General features: G+C 36.9%; 1 protein-coding gene and 1 long non-coding RNA gene across 7 annotated transcripts in view; one reads left to right on the forward strand and one right to left on the reverse strand.

Annotated features, from left to right (window-relative positions):
- Window positions 1-6,911, reverse strand: part of LOC111552989 (canalicular multispecific organic anion transporter 1-like) — a 91,139-nt gene extending 84,228 nt beyond the window's left edge. For 2 of the 5 annotated variants that reach the window (XM_023227502.1, XM_023227501.1), the window contains exons 1-2: window positions 6,622-6,911; window positions 1,128-1,189 (exon numbers count right to left, since the gene is read on the reverse strand). In XM_023227502.1, coding sequence (XP_023083270.1) covers window positions 1,128-1,189; window positions 6,622-6,687 — 128 coding nt within the window. In that variant the 5' untranslated portion in view covers window positions 6,688-6,911. The remainder of the gene's footprint in view (window positions 1-1,127; window positions 1,190-6,621) is intronic. The other 3 variants (XM_023227505.1, XM_023227504.1, XM_023227503.1) reach the window with 3 other exon arrangements.
- A 1,213-nt stretch (window positions 6,912-8,124) lies between these two features.
- The window catches only part of LOC111553003, a 19,481-nt gene continuing 5,291 nt past the window's right edge, over window positions 8,125-22,314 (forward strand). For both annotated transcript variants that reach the window (XR_002734795.1, XR_002734796.1), the window contains exon 1: window positions 8,125-8,366. This is a non-coding gene — a long non-coding RNA (uncharacterized LOC111553003). The remainder of the gene's footprint in view (window positions 8,367-22,314) is intronic.

Raw genomic sequence — 22,314 nt, forward strand, 5'->3', positions numbered from 1 at the left:
TTTTTTTTTTAGTAGAGATGGAGTTTCACCGTGTTAGCCAGGATGGTCTCCATCTCCTGACCTCGTGATCCGCCCGTCTCGGCATCCCAAAGTGCTGGGATTACAGACTTGAGCCACCGCACCCGGCCGGTGATGTACTTTTTAATCTTTTTAATTCTACTATTAATTCCTAGAAGACAGAAACTAAGTCATTTATCTCTGCATTTTTAAAGACTAGCAGAGTTTGGGGCATCTAGTACCCAATCATTTTTTAGAAGATTAATCCACCTGTGGGAACATATCTGTAGATAAAACTGAGCAATTTTGTTTCCGTGAACTGTAAAGCAACGGGCATAAAGCTAGAAAGACAAACTTAACTTCATATTATTATGGACTTTCTGTTACAGGGGAAAAGAAATACATTTCTAAAGAAAGCTTCTGAATTTATAAAATAAGAAAACATCAACTCTTTCCATTCAATACGATTTAATTTATGTGTTAAAATCAAAGTTCAAAATGGTATCTCCCGAAGAAATTCTGAACCCTCATCGTACATTATGGATGAATTATTCTATAAGGAAACCCATAATACATGTCTTATAAAATGATTAGGGCTGTGTGTGTGTGTGTGTTTTAATAGTAGCATATATGAGTATATAAGAGAGCATTTCTAATAAAAAGTAGAATGACATAGCAAAAATAAAGCATGAAACATGAACTCATCAGAAATTGGTTTAAAACACATACTTACTCCTACATGAGTATCAATGGACAGATGCTTTCCTTTCCTGAGCCTAAATTTTTCTCATGCAAATGCCTTTCTCATAGCACTTCGGGGAGAATTTAATGAAATAATAAACACAAAGTGGATAGCATATACTCGATGCTAAAAAAGAAGTTCATTTTTCTGTCCTTCCCTAGTGCTAATGAGATGAAAACTCTATAAAGGGACAGACATATTGGAGGAATATTAGTCCTGTTATCTGTGGAACTGTTTAGTATGTTTTTACCTATGATTTCTGTGTAATAAGTAATATGAGACAACTTTGTACAACAATTCACATTGAGATTAAAGAAAATTCAGGTGTCATTTCCCTTGGGATCTTTTTCAGTGTGGAATGCTTCAAATATATTAGTAAAATTCCTACCTGCTAAACCAGGAATATGTCACTTTACTGAAAAATGAGGCAGTTTTCTCTGGACTGCATTTCTGAAAAGAAAAAATACAGAGAGTAGTGTATAAAGCAAATATTTTTAATTTACATTTGAAATATGTTTTGTCAGAAAAGTAAACCTGAAATTATTTATTCTACTAATAGTTGCAGATATGTTGTTATAATTCTTAAGAAGTATAGTTAAGTGAAGATATTCTTGTATGGTGGTTGGACTGGAGGAATTTCAGGATTTCTCTCAACATTGCGATGGTGTGTGTAGCAATAAATCATGTTGGAAAGGAAAATTGTAGGTACATGTACATATACATACATAGAGAGATTTTAGAACTGTAAATTTACAATTCTATGTATTTGTATACAATATATACATATACAATATACGTACATATACATTTATGTGTACATATATATTTGTACACATACAGAGGGACAGTTCGTTGAACTTAATAGCCCGTATTGGCTATTTACAATTAATACAATTATGTGACAGTATAATATAAATGAATAATTTATACACATATGTATTATATATGTATATGTATATATAAGATAAATGTAAAGCATTTAAATTGGTAAAGATAGTTTTCTTTTTCTGAAAAATAGAAAAATAAGAGAATATAATAGTTATCTGGTGTACTTCTGTATGTGTTTACATATTTTTAAAATTATATACACAATTACATATTTGTCACAATTACATGTTATTTTGGGGTGGGTTATAACATTTCCATAAAGTTTTCCCATTTACTATATTGGTTTAACTAAGAGAAAAGAGGTTTAAAAAGAGAGGTCTCAAAAACAACCATTTTTTGTTTTTATAGTCAGCATCAATCTCTTTGCATTTTAAAAAGTAAGACTAGTCACCAAGTTAATTTTGATTTTTAGAAACTGTCTAACATTTAAGAAATTTTCTAGTGATCTTCTCTAAATCAGGTCTGATTCCATAATCAGTATTTACCAATTTAAAAAATTCTGAAGCTAGAAGAAATGAGTAAATCCAAATTTTGTCATATACAACAAAATGCCCAAAGTAGAGATGAGAAAATATATTTGACATCAGATCTGTTCTCTGTGTTATAACAAATTATATAATATTAATCATGTAAGATATATACAATGTACCAAAATGGCATTTATCGTTATAAGATTTTTGCAAGAACTAAATACAGTGATAAATACAAAATACTTATCACACCATTAGCCCAAAACAATGACTCAAATATATGAACAATAAAATCGTCATCACTATTGTCACCAACATATTTTTAAAATATAAGTACACAAATTATTGGAAAAAATGTTCTAAAAATTCTCTAATTAACGTGGAGTATGTATTTTATGTCATAAGTTCAAATTTCATAGGGAGTTGCTAATGTGATAATTTGCCACCAATGCAAGGATCTGATTCATATCCAAAACACATATTTCTGTGGAAAATTGTAAATGACTAGCAATTCTTTGCAGCTTTTCCCATCAAGAGGTGGAATCTATTTCCCACCCCTTGTATCTGGGCTGGCATTGTGCCTTGTTTTGGTCATAGAAATACAACAGGAGTGACATTGAAAGAGCTCCAATTCTAAGCCTCAAAAAGCCTCAATGCTTTGGCTCCTGCTGTGCTTAGAATACTGAGTGCACCATGTGACTGAGCTGGAGTTAGGCTGCTGAAGGATGACAGATCATGTGGAGGAGAACTAAGGCACTCATCTGATGCTCTATTACCAGGCCAATCGCTTGAAAACTGCCAGATATAGGAATAAGGTGGTTCTAGATTATCCGGCTACCAGCCCATCTGCCAGCGGATTCTACAATCGTTGTAGAATTACTGTCACTGTATTTAGTTCTCGCAACAATCCTATGCTAGGAGAGTGCAGGAGTTACCCGCCAAACTGACCCAAACCAGGACACAATCCAACTGACACAGAATAATGAACTAAGTTACATGGTTGTTTTAGGCACCTAAGCCTTGCAAAGCTATGCAGATGGCTACTTTAGCAGACTGAGAAATCAGTATTTGGTTTAACATTCCTTCTAGGACCGTTTTTTCATGTGAAATCATCTTATATGATGCCCTTTATATATTCTGGTAAATAGCCTCCTTAGATGTGAAATAGGTATCTTATGCTGAATCACAGTAAAGTCCAACCATCCCAGAAGGAATAGCAGCCAGGTTTTTTAAAAACAAAACAAAACAAAAAAGGCTGATGAAGGGCATTAATCCTTACCAAGTACCAAGAATGTGCAAATGACTTTTCAATGCATTCATAACTGTCGAATTCATATTATGGATCTCATTGAGTTGATTATATATTGCACATACTAATTTGTATGCAGAAAAATAGAACATGACAATTCTGAGTATCTTTGAATGTTCTAATTTACTCCCATCTTCTCCATTACATATTTATCATCTTTCTAACTCATTTGTTCTTAGTCGGACAGCAGACCCAATTGGCCCCAAATGAATTTCTCATTTCGTGTGTCCCCATGTCCACTACAGATCTTGTTAATGCTATTTTATTATCTATTGTATTTATTTTCTATTGAGCTTACAGTAGGCATTCCATAAACATACCTCGACATTGCTGACTTAAGAGTAATTTTCACAAGAATGGAAGTCCTGTTACTTCTGGATTATGGCAGAGGAACAAGAAGTATTTCGACCACCAGATCATAGCACAGCCAGGGTTCTGAAGTGTGCTGTTTTAGAGCTTCCTTGGGTTTAATGTTGAGATGTAGCCTCATGGCAATATGGTTTGTGTGACAGATCGCTATGTTTACTGATATCCTATAATGCCTAATTTCAGAAGCTTCCTTTGTGGATTATATAGGAGGATTTTGGGAATAGTGGAGGAAGTTACTGGAAAATGAAAGTAGATGCTCATGGAGGAGGAAAAACTTCTAGAATTTAAAAAAAAAAAACTTACTTTTTTTTTTGACATAGAGCCTTGCTCTGTCACCCAGGCTGAAGTGCAGTGGTGCAATCTTGGCTTACTGCAACCTCTGCCTCCCAGGTTCACGTGACTCTCCTGCCTCAGCCTCCTGAGTAGCTGGAATTACAGGCGTCTGCCACCAGGCTCGGCTAATTTTTGTATTGTTAGTAGAGACGGGGTTTCCCCATGTTGGCCAAGCTGGTCTGGTACTCCTGACCTCAGGTGATCCACCCCTCTCAGCCTCTCAAAGTGCTGGGATTATCAGTGTGTGCCATCACGCCCAGACAGATAAAACTTACATTTTTTAATCACTTAAAATGTGCTAAATTCTGTACTAAGTACATTATTTCACTAAATGTAAAATATATTTATGGTGGAATAATTTCTGTCACCACTATTTTATGGAAATGGAAACTAACACCCAGAGTTTAAGAAACTCGCCTAGGGTCTTGCAACAAAGTATTGGAAACAAGATCTAAACCACTTAGTTTATTCTCTACTCCAGTTCTAAATCCACACTCTCAACTCTGTACCCATGCAACCCTGTTTTTCACTACCTACACCTTTCCTACTGCCCACTTCCTTCTGCCTCCCTTCTCCTGGCTTTTGTGCTTCAATCCTACTCAGCTTTCAGTGCCTTTTGGAATTTCTGTCCTCTCACTCCAGTCCAAGGCTCTGAAACAGGTTCTGTATTACCAGAGCAACCTTAACATACTCCTCAGGGAGGACTTAAGAGCTCCTTCAGGTTGGCACTCACTGAATTTACCCTCATGTTACCCAACTCTCTCATTATTTCCTGGAAGGTGCTTCTCTCTTACTAGATTTAGTGCCACTGGAAGACAGAAACTATAGCTGATTTATCTCTGTATCGCTAGCTTCTGGACAAATCTCCAGTTTCTCAAGGCCCAGGGCCCAGCTCATAATGAACATGTTTTGGATGACTGACCGAATGGATGGATGCTAATCACTACCCACAAAAAAATATTTAGAAGCATCTATTCACAGGTCACCATGTTAGCCATAAAAATTCAATTAGAAAGGTATGTTCTTAGCTTTTAGTTACATAGGGATTTTTACCTGAGATCTGTTGTATTAAAAATATGAAATCAATATGTAGGTAGACAGAGGTTTTTTCACATTTTGAAGCCATCAATTTTTTTTTGAGATAGTGTCTCACTATGTGCCCAGGCTTCAGTGAACTGGAGCGAACATGGCTCACCGCAGCCTCAATCTCCCAGGCTCAAGTAATCCTTCCACCTCAGCCCCTCCAAGTAACTCAGACTACATGTGTGTGCCTCCATGCCTGGCCTCCCAGAGTGCTGGGATTACAGGTGTGAGCCACTGTGCTTGGCTACCATCAACGTTTTTAAAAATTTGACATCATGGAAATAACAAATATAAAATGAAATTAAAATGAGTATTTTCAACCTTGTTTAAGTGGATTCCTGATCTATGAAGGCTGTCAAAGTTGAATAATAATCAAGGAAACAGTGTTTGAATACTAGAGGAAGAATCAACTAGAATTTGGGGTGAAAAAATTGAGTTTTATAATTTTTCAACTACAAATTCATAATTTACTGCCTTTGGTCACCTTGGCTGTTACACTAATGATATCAAACCAGCTTGCACAATTGAGCCTGCCATCTCTACGGTACAGTAAAAAGAGGCACGCTATAGTGATGGAACTTTTCCACATTTTCAAGGAACTTATTCAGCCCTTCTATTTTATAGACTTTTATAAAAGTAGTTTACTTATAACTTAATTTTAAATAAATTTATAGTTTGATTTTGTATGTGATCAGAATAGATGTCACAAATATTTGACACTCAGAGTTACTGAAAAAGCCAGGATTAGAACAAGTGCCCCTGAATCGGAATTATGTGGTTTTTCTTTGTTAGGACAACAGGGCTGTTTCTAAGCCCATGTCTTGTATAGTGATGATAAGTAAAACAAATGAAACTCTTGTTAGGGGAATTGTTGCTAATACACAATTGTAGGGTTCATTTCTCTGACTACCGTCTTAGCACCTGACTCCCACTGTAGAAGCGTAAGGTATAGTGCGCAAGAGCAGAGCACAATTAAGTGTCTGAAGTTTCTGGGTTTGCCCCAGACCTGGGTCCCAAAATCCATACTGAGTATTATTAATCCCCAATGCTCTGCGGTTTTAATGGGATCACTCACTGGTTGTAGAATTCCCCTCCAACCTGTGTCCCTTCAGCGATGACAGGTCCACCCATCCTTTCTGTTTATGGGGGAGTTACTTATCTCTTCAAACAAACATGCCTCCTCCTCTCCTCCAGCACTACCAAGACTGAGCTCCTGTGGTTCAAGTTGCACCCACCCTGATCTCTGATCTCTGCTTCCAGGATTGAGTGTGTATGCGGGTCTGTCTGTCCCGTGTGTGATGGCTACTCAAACAAGAGCTCGTCAGTCCACATCCAGGGTTCGAGGACTCACCTCTTCCCACTTCCACTCCCGCACCCACAGTGGCCCCACGATCCGCCTCTCCTCTCCCCTAAGAACCAGAGAACTTTACCTGTGTATCAAGCCCCCCGCGGACCCGCTGATAGGAGCCGCCCCAGTTCTGCGGACTGCAGAGCATGGTCCGCGGGCGTCTGGCCGCTGGCTGCGAGCCGGCTGCGGCTGTCACTTCCCTTGACAGCGGACTGTCAGCTCAGCGCCGGCACGGTGGGAGGACACGCACTCCGCCCTGCAGTCAGCTGTCACCTTAGTCCCGGCCTGTTAGTCCCAGCCAGTGCGCCTGGGGCGGGGTGCGGGTGGAATGGGGTTGGGCCCAGACGAGGGAAGGTGCAGAGGGAGCCGGGCAAGGACAGTTCTGCTCTCTGCCTGGCGAGGAGTTTGCACTTGACTCAGTAGTTCTCTCCTTTCCATTTCCTATTAGAAACCTAATGTAAATGGCGAGTTAATGGGTGCAGCACACCAACACGGCACATGTATACATATGTAATAAACCTGCACGTTGTGCACGTGTACCCTAGAACATAAAGTATAATAAAAAAGAAAAAGAAAAAGAAACAAAAAACAAACCTGTGTCCCTTTTATGACAGAAGCACAAAGCTAGTTTCTTGCTGGGGTGATACTACGTTTGCAAACAGTATAACAGCTGTCTCTTAAAAAATATTAAGAACAAGTGTCAGTAGAATTTTAAGGAGCAAATTTATTGCAATGGCCTTAACTTAACAAACAAATGAAACACTCCCTGTAGTATTAGAAAACCTTAACAGTATACTGCATCTAATCTACATTTTACTCTTCAAAGTAACTACAAAGCAAGTAAATGAAAAATTTCATAGTAACTAGGATGAACAAAGAATTAAAGGTGACACATGATGTACAAAAGGGGAACAAAAAAATTAAAGAATTGCATTCTGATTTTTAGTAAATACTAAGAAACTGTGAGCCTGTATACAGAAGTAAGGAGTACGCAACAAGTTACTTTGAGGCAGATACTTGACACATGATGTATGTCATTGGTTTGATGAAGCATTTTGTTTTGTTTGGCACCTGAAGCAACAAAAGAGGGAGAAATATTAGAAATTCCTAAATGTGAGGATAAAGATAAGGCCATGTAGTATTTTACAAGGATGGATATTATACTTCAGGACAAGGAACTTTACGTCTACTGCCTGGGATTTATTTAACTGGTAGATGGAGAGAATGGAGGATTTAGGACAGGAGAAGTCCTGCTTTCTGGAGGAAGAGGCATGAGTCCCACCTGGGGAAGTCTGGGCTGGCCATAGAATGGGTGAAACTGAGGAACCAGACAACTTCCACAGATGAATTCGACCAGATGATACCTTATGGAACTGAAGTCCTGGGGAATGTTTGGAACACAATTCTTTGTCTTCCTCTCTTAATACCATGCTTGCTTGGCCCTACCCAAGGAGGTAGTTGTAGGCTCAACTTTAAAATCAACATGTCTGTGAAGAATTAAGGGTGCAGCTCAGGACTTAGAAACTTTGTCTCCTTTCCACAAATACGTGAACCAATTTGGCAACACCTCACTCTCACTCAGCAGCCACAGCCTGAAGAACCCTCCTCTTATCTGCTCTTTCAAACTGCTCACTCTGTGGATTCTCCACGGAAAATACAAGGTCTTCTAGTAGAATGGGCCTTGCTTTTTCAGATATAGTTATGAGGAAAGAAACAACTTTGAACCTGTGCCAGGGAGGAGGAAGCCAGGAAGAAAATGAAGCCTAAAACCAACTCAGGCACCAAACCCAGCATTTGTCTTTGACCTCTAGGAATCAGTCCCGTCAGGTAATGTTGGTGCTAGCAACTGGGAGTAGTAAGATTTCTACATTTACTCAGCTCGGTAGAGATAGCTGGCTCCTTGATTGGTGGGAGAAGGGGGGAATGCCCCCCAAAATTGTGTAGAAGTTGGGGAGGGTAATAGATGTGTGTGGCAACTATAGTAAAGAAGTCCCTACCTAAGGAGATTGGAGAAAAAATTATCTGGGAATCCCTCAAAATGTAATAAAAATTACATTTTAATGTCAAGCTTCTCCATTTTATAGAAGGTGCAAGATAAGACTGTGCAAATGAGCAGGAAGACATGAAGGTTTGTAAGAAAAAACTGAGTTTTCAATGCCTAGTTAAGGAAAACTGGGTGAAATACTCAGATTTACCTAGGAAATAGGAAAGTACAAAATAAGAGGATCGGACATTCACGAAACCTTACAACAAAGCTAGAATTCTGACTCGCTGATGTATCATGCTAGCTGGACTATGAAAGAAATACTTTTGTTTTCCAGGAAAAAGAAAATCATGAGAAGGTGTAATAAAAGGATATCCAAATGTAGTAATGGGTGGGGCATATTCTATGCCACAATAGTCAATGTTTTGGCTTGTTGGAAAGATTCATTCTGTTGATGCTGTACAAGTTTTGCAGGTATGGCATGTCATCCTTTCTGGCTGGTGGAGGAGAGCCTCATAAACAGAGTCAGACTGTGAGGCTGATGAGTAAGGTTGAAAGAAAGAGCTGACTCTTCCACAGTTAGTTGGGCATATCCTTGTCACTATGGCAGAGACAAGAGAATCTCTTTCTTCAAGACAATTGTAGGCTATGTTTTTATGCGGGGTGGGAAATTGGGTAGATGTAATTTTCATTGTTCTTGCTAATTTTGATATAAAAATTAAATTAACAATATTATTCAGTTCACTGCATACTATCAGTATCATTTTGTGAAGTGACTTTCTATTTTATTTATATTTTTCATCTACTTATTTTCTAGTCCATTTATTTTCCCCACCAGAAGTCTTCTGGAGCAACTAGTAAATATCTTTCCAATTCACCTTCTACACATTTATTGAGATACTTGTTTATCCTTGAAAATATATGGTGCTGTTTTATGTGTCGTCAACATTTGTACAAGTGGTATTTTGCTATAAAGTCACAGCAATACAATTCTCGCCTGTCACGTAGCTTTGAAATGATTCCAAACATGTACTCTGCTATGTGAGTGATATGTGTTTTGCTGTGATAAGAACTTGAAGTGTATTTCCTCAGCCTCTCAAAAATGTGATGTCTTATCCTACTCCATATGTGAGAACTTGGAGTGATCTTCCCCTGCCCCCAGGAATGTGACACCACACCTTGGCCTTATCATATGCCATATGTGAATTACTGATTTCAACTACTGGACTTCAAAAAAAAAGGAAAAAAAAAATACACACACACACACGCACGCACGCACGCACACACACACACACACACACACACACAATCTGAGAGCTTAAGATCATGTAGTCTACACTCTGTGAGCCACCTCCCTACACATGCTGACTCAGGGCTACACTGTCAGCTGCTCCTCGGAAGACTGAGCCCTCAGCCTTGACAGAGCCACACCTGCGAGCCTTTGAGCTAATCTCTGAAGCCAGCACCAGTCACCTTGCCTGTAATCTAAGATCTCTGCTTTGTCACTCATGACAGTCTCACCTGAGAACCACTTATATAAATATATACCTCAAACTTTAACTGGACTTTGCTTTCTACAGAGGCCTGTTTCCATCCTAATTGAGCAATTAGATTTCAGTCATTTTGGAACTCACTCACCATGTGGTCCATGTACCTCATCTATCAAGCATATTCCCTGTGAGATTTGTTCTTCCTATTCTCTGTCTCCTTAAGCATTAGGAACCTAAGGAAAAAAAAAAAATTCTTCTTCTATGGTGTCTTGGTCCATTTTTGGCTACTGTAACAGAATACCACACAACCTGGGTAATTTATAAACAGAGATTCTTTGGCTCACAGTTCTGGAGGCTGTGAAGGCCAACATGAAGGCACTATTGGTTTGGTGATTCTGATTTTAAGATGGTACCTTGAACACTGCATCCTCAGGAGGGGAGGAACACCATGTTTTCACAAGGTGGAACGTAGGAGGAAAAAAGACAAACTGGGGTGTAACTTGCCCTTTTATAATGGCATTAATTCCACCCGACCCTCACGGCCTAATCACTTTTAAAGATCTCACTTCTTGGCTGGGTGTAGTGGCTCATGCCTGTAATCCCAGCATTTTGGGAGGCCAAGGTCAGTGGATCACAAGATCAGGAGTTCAAGAAGAGCCTGGCCAACATGCTGAAATCCCATCTCTACTAAAAATACAAAAATTAGCCAGGCATGGTGACAGGCTCCTGTAGTCCCCGCTACTCAGGAGGCTGAGGCAGGAGAATCGCTTGAACCTGGGAGGTGGAGGTTGCAGTGAGCTGAGATTGAGCCCCCTGCACTCCAGCCAGGATGACAGAGCAAGCCTCTATTTTTAAAAGAAAAGAAAAGAAAAAAAAGATCCTACTTCTTAATACTGTTAAAGTGGCAATTAGATTTCAACATGAATTTTGGAGGGGATAGACATTCAAACCATATTATATAGCAATAAACTGCGATTTGTGAAATACTTTGATCATCTCTATTTCTACCATACAAACCACCCCCCTCTTCCCACATTTTTAAAAATGACATTATTTGTAAGGCATCTACCCATGCGAGGCTATGCCGTCCTCACCTATTGTTTCTCATTATTGCACGCTGCTTTGCTCCGTTCAAATACCACATTCTAGAGGAACTCCCATAGCAGAGTGATTAAGCTCATAGACTTTAATGTAAGACTGTGGGCTTAAATTGTGGCCTTCACTATTTACCAGCAAGTCATGAACATCTCAGGGCTCACTTTCTCATTTATAAAATGGAAGTAATAGTCATGTCTTCCTCATAAGTTTGTTGTAACGATTACATGACTTAATCATATAATAAGCAAAACATTTAGAACAAGGGGATATGCTAAATCCTGCATAAAATATTATGATTATTATTTATCTAGTCACACGGTCATCAATATGTAGGCTAACCCTGTGGTCAGTGCTGTAATAAACACCTCTGTCTGAGGACTGGCATGTGCATTTCTTGTTTTTCTTTTTCTGTGTTTTGTTTTTGAGATGGAGTCTCGCTCTGTCACCCAGGCTGGAGTGCAGTGGTGCAATTTCAGCTCACTGCAACCTCCGCCTCCTGGGTTCAAGCGATTCCGCTGCCTCAGCCTCCCTAGTAGCTGGGAGTATAGGCGTGCACCACCACACCCAACTAATTTTTGGTATTTTAGTAGAGACGGGGTTTCACCATGTTGGACAGGATTGTCTTGATCTCCTGACATTGTGACCTGCCCACCTCAGCCTCCCAAAGTGCTGGGATTACAGGTGTGAGCCACTGCGCCTGGCCGTGCCTGGCCATGCATTTCTTTTAGATCATGGTTCTCAAAGGTTTTGCATGTAGGATCTTTTATATTTTTCAGAATTGTTGAGGACCCAATTAACTTCAGTTTATGTGTAATCTATCTACCTATATTTATCAAATTAGAAATTAAAATTTAAATTAAAATATATTTATTTGTCAATTTATTTAAAGATAAACCTATTGCATGCTGTCATAAATGATATATTACTTATTTTTAAAAATCTACATTTTTCAAAACTTTGAGAAGGTTGCCATTGGTTTGATATCATTTTAACATTTATGTTTTAATGTAATTTAACATTATAATGTCTGGTTTAGTAGAAGATAGTTGGACTCCCATACCTGCTTCTTTATTCAATCTGTTGAGATATTTTGTTTTGACTGAAGTAGATGAAGAAAGCCGGGACGTATACACAAATGTAGTTGGAAGAGGCAGACAATTTTAATTAGCTTTCAGGAAATTCTGTATAATTTTCTTTGAGATAACGCCAAAATTTTGGTAGCATCTTAAAAGTTATTTACAATGTGGACTCTGAAACCATATTGGTAAATCTTTTGTGCTTTATTATGTTAATAAGGTTGGTCTATCTTTCATTTTGAGTGGATATTTTATTCTTTCCTAATTTTGTAACCTCATGTACTGGTAGCTGGAAATAGTAGTTCCCTGAGTTATAAATATCTTCCAATGGCTGTGTATTTGTATTATATATATATCATAATTATATATCAATTATATAAATAATAAGTTGCTTTTGTTTAAAAATGTCAAATTATTTAAAGATGTTAAATTATTTAACATTGCAAAGAATCAGACGTTAACAGTGGTCCCCTCTGGGTGGTGAGATTATGAATGATTTTCTTTTTTTCTTTATATATATATATATATATTATGCATTTTCAAAATTTTCTACAGCCATCATGCATTAGTTATAAAAGTAGACAAAAATAAATATTAACTGAGATTTCTCCATTAGGCTGATGTGTTTTTAAATACATACATAATTCTTCAGCACATGCTTTAAGAATTCTTTGCCAGAACCTCCACCTCTATGCTTTACCAACTGTCTCAGCATAGAGAGGAAGGAGCTGATTGAGGGCTTGCTTGTAAGCAGGGGCAGTAGGTGCAAGAGAAATCAGAGAGTGCAACTCATTTGGCATTTTCTACCTGTATAAAACAAGACAAATTTTGTAACCTCTTATTTCTTTGCCTCAGTTTCCTCAGCCTCATTTTTACTTCACAGGGCATCCAAAATACTCAAAAAGATACTTAATGTAAAATGCAGCATACAGACCCTGACGTGTTGTATGTACACAGTAAACACTGCAATCATTATTTAGAGCCATGTCTTAAAAGGTATAGAGATGAAGACTCAGCTGAGGCTGGAAACCATAAATGTGAAGCACAGCAATTGGGCATAACTCTAAGGCCGTCATCCTAGATATGCTTTAAACATGGGAGCAGTAGTGACAAAAGAAATGATTGGACTTAACATAGAGGATCTGTAAAATGTCCAAAAGAAGCAAGAATCAAAAGTGGCCGTGAGGATGTCTGTCACTGAGGTCATTTTGTTTGGATAGAGAAAAAGCTGAAGCTAGGAAAGTGATAGGGAACTGAGGTCAGGGTCAAAGTACTGAAGGTCTCAAGGAGGATAAACTTTTATGAGTTATATTTAAACAATCAGTCAACAGAATATAATTCAAATATGCCCTTGAATTGACAAACCAGGCAATAGTCTACTCTCTCTGCCAAGAGTGTTGCCTGTTGAAGGGGACTTGGCTCTCTTTTACTGGACATAAAGAGGGTCTTACGGGAAATCTATATGCAGGTCTGTCATTTGGGGATAATGGCTTTATTCACTGTTGAACATGGCTACCACATTTTTCCTAGTAATAAGCACGGCTGCATCTATTCAGAACTTCCAAACTCATCATAGTAAATACATTAAGCAGTGAAAGGGCAGGTGTCGATTTCCACAGGGAGAATTAAACATGTTTTTAAAATTAACTTCTTGGTTTATTTCTATTGAATATGGACAGGTTTCTCTCTGTGAAGTTCACACCTCAAGATCTGTCAGCATTGGGAAAAATCACCAAGTTTTTTTTCTCCCCAGTCCTCCTAAGATGAGAACTGATGGAGTTAGAAGAGCATTAGCAAAAGTCACAAAGTCACTTTGTGCTTCTATTTATTAAAAGCAAGTGGAAGTTGCACTGTTTTTGACTGCATTACAAAAGTTAAAAAACAGTACTAGAGAAATGAAAATCAAAGTAATAGTAGAAAAGACTGCAGGATTCTCAGAGTTTATTTCATATCTGCCAGGTCACAGAGGAGGAGACAAGGCTGAGAGAGTTCAGTGACTTTGACAACATTACGATTGGAAGAAAAGTCAGAGAATAACGTCAGATTTCCTTGAATCCAGGATCATTGTGATTATTTTTCCACTATGTCAATTGGGCACTCTCCCTTTGCCTCACATAATTGCTGATTTGCAAATGTGAGAGAGAGGATACAAACTCTGCTCATTTTTATATTAACAAAGGGTAATACAGTTTTTTTAAATCACTTTTTATTGTGATCCTAAAATTGTCTGGATATGATTTAGCAAAACACTTTTTCAAATATTTTTAAAGAATTCCTTCAAATCTCCTCAACTGTATTTTGCTGAACACTGTTCTTTATTTAACTGATATATTGAACAACTATTAATTGACTACCTTTTGTGTGTCAAGCCTTCTGGTACATGCTGGAAGTGTACTCATTTGTTCCTGTCCTTACTAGATTCTACACTAGTAGAAGAAACCTGGAAGAAATGAGTATACCAAAATAGTAAGAAAAACAACTAAAATTGAACAGTGCTATAGATAAAATGAATAGGATGTAATATTAGAGAATAATTTATCAAGGTTCCATGTATTAGTCCATTCTTGCACTGCTATAAAGAAATACCTGAGACAGAATAATTTATAAAGAAAGGCCTAATTGGCTCATATTTCCACAGGCTGTACAGGAAGCATGGCTGGGGTGGCCTCAGGAAACTTACAAGCATGGAGGAAGGTGAAGGGGAAGCAGACACCTCTTACACTGCTGGAGTAGGAGAAACAGAGAGAGAGCGGGTAGGTGCCACACACTTTTAAACAACCAGATCCTGTGAGAACTCAGTTGGGAGACAGCATTGGGGGATGGTGCTAAACCATTAGAAACTGTCCTCATGATCCAATTCCTTCCCACCAGGTCCCACCTCCAACATTGGGAATTACAGTTTGATATGAGATTTGAGCGGGGACACTGGTCCAAACCATATCACTCCAACATCTAGAGTAGTTGGGGAAGACTCTGAAAAAGTTAAACATGATGAATAAATTGGCCACAGAATAGTTGAAGGCAAACCATTTCAGGTTCAGGAATAACATGGACAGAAGTCTAAACACTTTTCTTTATATTTGTTTTTTTCATTCTTTCTAGAGTGTAAATTATTTGAGAATATGTCCATCTGTCCATGACTAAATATTGCTAAACCTGGAGCAGGACTGTATTCTTTATTTTTCCATCTATCTTTCTCCACCACCTTCTGAATTATTTGGTTTCCAGGGAGACATCAATGGCGTAAATTCCACGTTTATTCTATTTAAATGAATATGTATTGAGCCGTGCCCCATGAATCTGTCCTTTCTCTACATAATGCATTTCAGATAGATTTGAATATTTTGATCAAACTAATGTAGAGTGCTAGAACAGAGCCCCGAGGACTTTAAGGTCAAAACTTAATAATAGTTCATATGTATAGTGCATGTATGTGTCAGATGTTATACTATGTTATTTATATTTAGTATTTAATTGAGTCCGTATAACCAAACCCATGAGTTTTTCAGAAATTAAATAACTTGAAAAGAGTCATATGGCTGATAATCCCAGAGTTGACCAGAAGTAGTTTTATCATCGATTTATTCAGAATGGAAGGAGATGGTGCACCCAAAGCCCAAGAGCTGTGGCAACTTGCATATGTATTAACATCAACAGAGCTATGAAAAGACGGTGTCAGCTAAAAGTGTCAGCATAGAATAGGGTTAAGAGAGAAATGAATTTTCTCAGTGTGAGTAGTCTGTCTTTCAAGGGAAAGGAGATTATCGTGAACTAGAAGAACTTTTCTGAATTTTCCGTAGTTTAGATGAATAGTCATTTATTTGTCCATCATGTATTTACTGCATTCCTATTATAAGAAGGGGTAAGAATTGTAGGAAGTGCTGGAAAGAAAAAACAGAGGAAGAGAAATCCCTCCAACATAAAATGTATATTCTAGTGTGTTTGGGGAATAGACAATACACACCCAAATAATGAAAGATTTTCATGTCACATGACAATAAGTGGTGTTAAGAAGAATAATGAAGAGAAAAGGCGTAGGAATATGGGTAATGTTGTCACAATTTGTATATGGTGGTCAGGGAAGGACTCACTGAAAAAGAGAAGGAGGAAAGACTTTCCTTCTCTACCCTCGTAAGTTTGATAGCTGAGGCTGTGAAATAAACTGAAAACAGTAAAGTTAACAGGAGAAAAAGAATGTATGTTTCTTAGTTTTTAGTATTATGTGTGCAGGGGCATTGCAGAGAAAAAGTGAATATCCAAAAAAAAGAGAAAGCAGTGAGATTCTGGAGCATATATACTATATACAAAGGGATACAATATGTAGGGGAATACAGGGAAATAAAGGGGGGGATAGACAACTTAGGGAAGGGTAAATAATTTTTAGGAAAGGTGAGTGGACTTTAGAGGAGGAAGGAGTGGGAATTATGACAGCTTGTGAAAAAATTCGTCTGGGTGTGGTGTCAGTCTCTAGTCCCCTCTCCTGTGATGAGTCAGTCTTTCCTGGTTGACGAAACTCCTGTAAAAGTGATTGATGACAAGTGTTTCATATGGAGGATTTATCTTTATATAGATAAAGGGAGTTCAGCAAATGTTTCTCCCTGCCTTTGCTATTTTTCAAGAGCCTTCAGCTAAAAATAATCCATATACTAAAGCAGTATATTGTGAGGTATCATGTTCAGAATTCCTTCAGTGTGTTTAAGAAAACACCTGAGAGACAAGAGCAAGAAATATGGTTATTTGGTAATCAAGGGAACCCTGGCATTTAAACTTGCAGAACAGGTGTTAGAATTTGGAAGAAACCCAAGACCACAGCACTTGTTTAGACTTTGTACAGAAGTTTTATCCTGACTAAAGTCTAAACAAGTGATCTAAATAAGTATAAAATAACACATCTCATAGATAAGAAAGCATTGTTGGTTATAGTTTAATTTGTAGTATTTTTTTTTCTTAGTAGTTCATGAAATAATGATAAGGCTTACAATCATTGACATCTTAGATTCAGTGAATTATCGTATTAGGAACAGCAGATGGAATTCAGTCAAGGATAATGATTGATTAAAAAATCATTTCAAATTAAGGCTAATATCTTTTAAGTATAGAAGTAGACACAGCAAAATCATTTGTACTTTAAAGATTTAAAAAGAGGTCACAACAGGTTGGTGCACAATTTCAATCTCATTTCCAGCCCCCTCCTTGGTCAATGTTCTCATACTTCGACTCACCATCGATCTTTATATATTAAAGCAAGGGTGGTAGTTGTGGACACAAGAATGAAGTCATTATCTTCCCATTAACATTAACTAGATGAATTTATGGGATAAGGATGAGCTATACAAGGAAGAGTTTCATTAATTTGGCTTTCAGAATGGCACATTAATGAGCAGAGAGAGAAGTCAGAAAAGTCTTTAAATTCTTCCAAGACTACCAGAGTGATTGACCTTCATTACGGTAGATTCCTATAAAAATATAGATACAGTTTCTGCCTCCAATGATTATTAATTGAGAATTAATTTAGGGATGAAAAAACTTTCCAAATTTGAACATAAAGAAAGAGAAATCTGAAAACCTATATTATTTAATTTGTTGAATTTCTCTCTTTGAAATAGCTGAAGCAATTAATTAAAGCTCACATTATTTTGAACTTAGCCAAATATACTTACATTTATATTTGGAAATTATAATTATATCCATGAATATATTAAGCAAATTGCCTAAATGTATTACCTCCTATTTTATAAATTAAAAAACATTTAAAAACATTAAAAAGAGCAAAGAAAACGATCGCCTAAACTCTATCCTAATCTCCACCCCATGACAACTCTCTGTGTAATTTTCTGTGCTCCAGTTCTTAAATAAGCTCTATTATTGCATTTAGTTACAACTTTACCATGTTTACATTTACTTTTTTCCATTTGAGTTTTCACAAATAGTTTTTCCTGCATTATCCCCATAATTATCATTAAAAGTAACTACCTAATATTTTAGTATGCTAATGTAGCATAATTTAAATAATAATGTCAATTATTCAACATTTTATTATTTCCAAGTTTTTACTATTACATAAGCTTCTTTGTGTAGAAAGTGTTTTTACTCACTTCTTTTTATTACTTTGAAATGAATTACAAACAATTACTAGTTCAGGAGGTTTCAGCATTCTTTTTTTTTTTTTTTTTTTTTACTTTAAGTTCTAGGGTACATGTGCATAGCGTGCAGGTTTGTTACATATGTATACTTGTGCCATGTTGGTGTACTGCACCCATCAACTCGTCAGCACCCATCAATTCATCATTTATATCAGGTATAATTCCCAATGCAATCCCTCCCCCCTCCCCCCTCCCCATGATAGGCCCCGGTGTGTGATGTTCCCCTTCCCGAGTCCAAGTGAACTCATTGTTCAGTTCCCACCTATGAGTGAGAACATGCGGTGTTTGGTTTTCTGCTCTTGTGATAGTTTGCTAAGAATGATGGTTTCCAGCTGCATTCATGTCCCTAATGGTTCTGCTTAACCTTTGGCAACATTATCCAAAAGCATACTAGTAACATACATTGTGCCCAGAATGTTATATATCTATAAATTGATAAATTTATTTCACTTAACATTACAATCATCTTCCTGCTATATGGGTAATAATGACAGTGATGATGACATCACCACCACTAATAATAAGGTTATCTAGTCTAAAACATGCTAAGGACTCTTCTAAGTAATTTATGTAGAATTTTAATGAACAATTGTAGGTTTTATATTCAAATCAATTTGTATTTGATTCCTTGCTCTTCTGCTAATTAACACTGTGGCCCGGGCAGGCCATTTAACTTTCTTCAGATAAACTTTCCCAGTCATACCACGCAAAGAATACTAAAAATCTTGCAGAATTTTTGAAAGGATTGGTTTTCTTAACATTTGATTTTTTAAAAATTGCCCTTTTAATCTTTCTAGAATTTATTTTTAATATGTTAAAGTGTGTGCATCTAGTTTTTTCTGAACAATTCATTTATCACATTATTGAGTAAATACTATTCAGTTCACCAATATTTAGTGTGTACTTCCTTATATTCTAAATTATCATAATCCACTGTCTATTTCTGAACCTTTGGTTCACCAATATTTAATATGTACTTCTTTATATTCTAAATTATCATAATCCATTGTGTCTATTTCTGAACCTTCTATTTTTTCATTGATATAATTTTATGCCAATATAATAAATAAGATTTCAATGATTATTGCATCAAAATATGTTTAATTCTTTGGTAGACTATAATTTCCTTACTAAACTTTCTCCTTAGTTCACCTACAAATTGGGTTGTTGTCACAGGACCAGGAAAGATTAGGCTCACAGACACTTTGAAGGGTGAGGGGATTATGGGATTTTTTGGGCAAAAAGGAAAACAATACAGTAAAGCGAGAGGGGTTCCTGTTAACAGGTCCCCATTTCACAAATAGAATCCCAGGTTACCACACGGGAAGAGGAGGGGTCTAGGTTCCTTCCCTCTGCAAATGGGGGGAACTTCCCAAGGCTCCACTCTGTCCATCCTCCCAGTGCACAGGCCGGTTGGAGATTCTCTGGGGAACCCTTTTTAAATGGCTGTCTCAAAGTTGTCAAGGCTTTATTGACGTGTTCTCAGTGTAGCACAGGTGCAGCAACCTCCGTAAATGAAATGGTTGGGAAGTTTCAGGGGTCCTATTAAAGTTGGCTTGAGCAAACTTTTAGAACTCGAATGAAACACATGTCTGATTGTAGCTACAGAATCAACGGAACTATATTGTAGGATGCCTTATTTGAAATCCATGGGGTATGAGTTCTGAAATATTTATTATATTTTAATACAAATTTTGGAACTATATTTAAATTTTCAAGAATATAAGTATTGATCTGTTGAATCAGAATGTGTCATTCAGAGAAAAGAATGAATAAATTGTCTGACTTACAAATTAAATCCTGATTTAATTGAAATCCATTCAAATGTAATTAAATATACTCTCAGTGTCATGCTGTTTGAATGGAAGATAGCGTTGCATTCTGTAACAAAGATGATTCCGTAGATATTTCAAAAACAAAAAAGACAAATTTACTGTAGATGAAAGGTCCAAATTACACATTAAAATTTTGATATTTTAGACATGAGTTCACAAAGTTCCACATTTGTTAAATAATGATAATATAATTAATATTGCCCGCGTTTATTTAGGACTTACATGCTATGCGTATTCCCAGTGATTTGTTTGTACTCATGTTATCTTAGAGCAAAGTTATGAGGAAGAAACCATTATTACCTGCATTATACAGCTGAGGAAACAAAGGTTCAGAATAAAATCTAAGAACTTTGTCCCAGATCATACAGAACAAGCATTGGAATTCAGACTTTTTTTTCTCTCCAGAGTCTGTGCTCTCAACCATTTTGCCAAAAACAATTAAATCCTTTTACGTTATGACTTTTCTTCTACTTTGCTTAGCAAATGATTTTTATTATCTATAGCTTTGTAAATTTAAACTGAAACCCTTTACAGCGTATTGACTATTCAATTGATGGAACATTCTCTATAAAAGATCAAACAGGGTGCTCTTGTTTAGGATTAAAGGCTAACACTAGGAAAAAACACTGTATGTAGTAGTGTGAATTTAAAATACAGCACGCTTTTCAAATAGCTTCTAAAATTAAAAATATGATATATGACTGTAAATTTTTGCCTTCATGTTCACAACGCTTTCTGATTTAATTTCAGAATATTTTATGATTTCATAAAAACTTATCAGTAAAGGCCTATAAAAGCTCTAAGATAATGGTTTGACCTTTGTTCTTTCAATACCAAAAGTAAAACAAGCAATACCATCCAGTTTCAATATATAGGCAGGGGGCTGTCCAGCTGGCATTAGCAATTGCAAATGCAGACTTCACCTTTCCAAGGCAAAGAAGGATGGCTGGCTGTGGGAACAAATCATCTTGGAATAGCCTGTGAGACTGCCTAATCATCTACGAATGTTACTTTGGCACCATCTACTGGACACATTAAGTAACAACCAACTCACTGTGGATTTGGGAATATTCAAAGCTATTCCCAGAAATCCCTGTTTCAGATCTACTTCTTTGGAAGCCCTTTTTGTAGTAGCAATCGATATCCTCCTGATAGTCAGAATTAATTTCCCAGCCATAACATTCATTTTCTTCTTTGCCTGTTGATTTACTATCATGGGGAGCTCCAAGTGGCCATGTGTGGGCTCAGCTTCCAGTTTAATGGAACCGTATTAAAGCGTTCCTGGTGGAAGCATTCTTCCCTTGGAAACCAAGATCACTAAATTAGCAGAACCCTAAATCTTGGGGACATTAGGTCTCTGACACAATTCCTTAACTCTGTCATTGTAGTATGAAAGCAACCACAGATAATAGTAACAGAATGAGTGAGGCTGTATTACTATAGTAAAAGTTTATTACAAAAAAAGGCAGCAGGCTGGAGGTGGCCTGTCGTCCATATTTTACCAACCTCTGATATACATATGATTTAAATCTCTACAATTTTTAATGACTTGCTCTATGACCTCATATAAGTTTCCGTCTCTAACTGTTCAGTGTTTTTGTTTGTGGGGTGGCAGTCAGATGGATACAGAAAGATAAACAAAGATACTGAATTTGCTAATTGCATTGTTCAATTTGTCTAAATCCCTTATTAATTTGTCTGTATGCTTGCTTTTTCCATTTGCATAGAGCTGTGTAAAATCTTTTCCTGTGATTGTGAATTTGCGTATTTTTCCTTGTGCTTTTGGCAATTTTCCCTTTATGTGTTTTGAGATATGAAGTACACACAACATTAAATTTATTTCAAACTAGTGAATTGAATCTTCAATTATTTTCAAGTGCCCTCTTTATCATGTGTGTAATAATGTTTGCTTTAAAGTCTCTATTTCCTGATATTAATAAAGTTATACCAGATTTTGTTTGTTTGGTTTATGTTTGCATGGTGTATGATTTTGTATGTTGTTACTTTCAATACTTCAGTATCTTTTTCCTTTTCCATTAGTTGGTTTATTGTAAGTCACATATAGTTGGTAGTTGGGCTGTTGTTTTCTTTCTTTCTTCCCTCCTTCCTTCCTTCCTTCTTTCCTTCCTTCCTTCCTTCCTTCCTTCCT

Source organism: Piliocolobus tephrosceles, chromosome 19 (genome assembly GCF_002776525.5).
Source record: "Piliocolobus tephrosceles isolate RC106 chromosome 19, ASM277652v3, whole genome shotgun sequence".
Taxonomy (NCBI): domain Eukaryota; kingdom Metazoa; phylum Chordata; class Mammalia; order Primates; family Cercopithecidae; genus Piliocolobus; species Piliocolobus tephrosceles.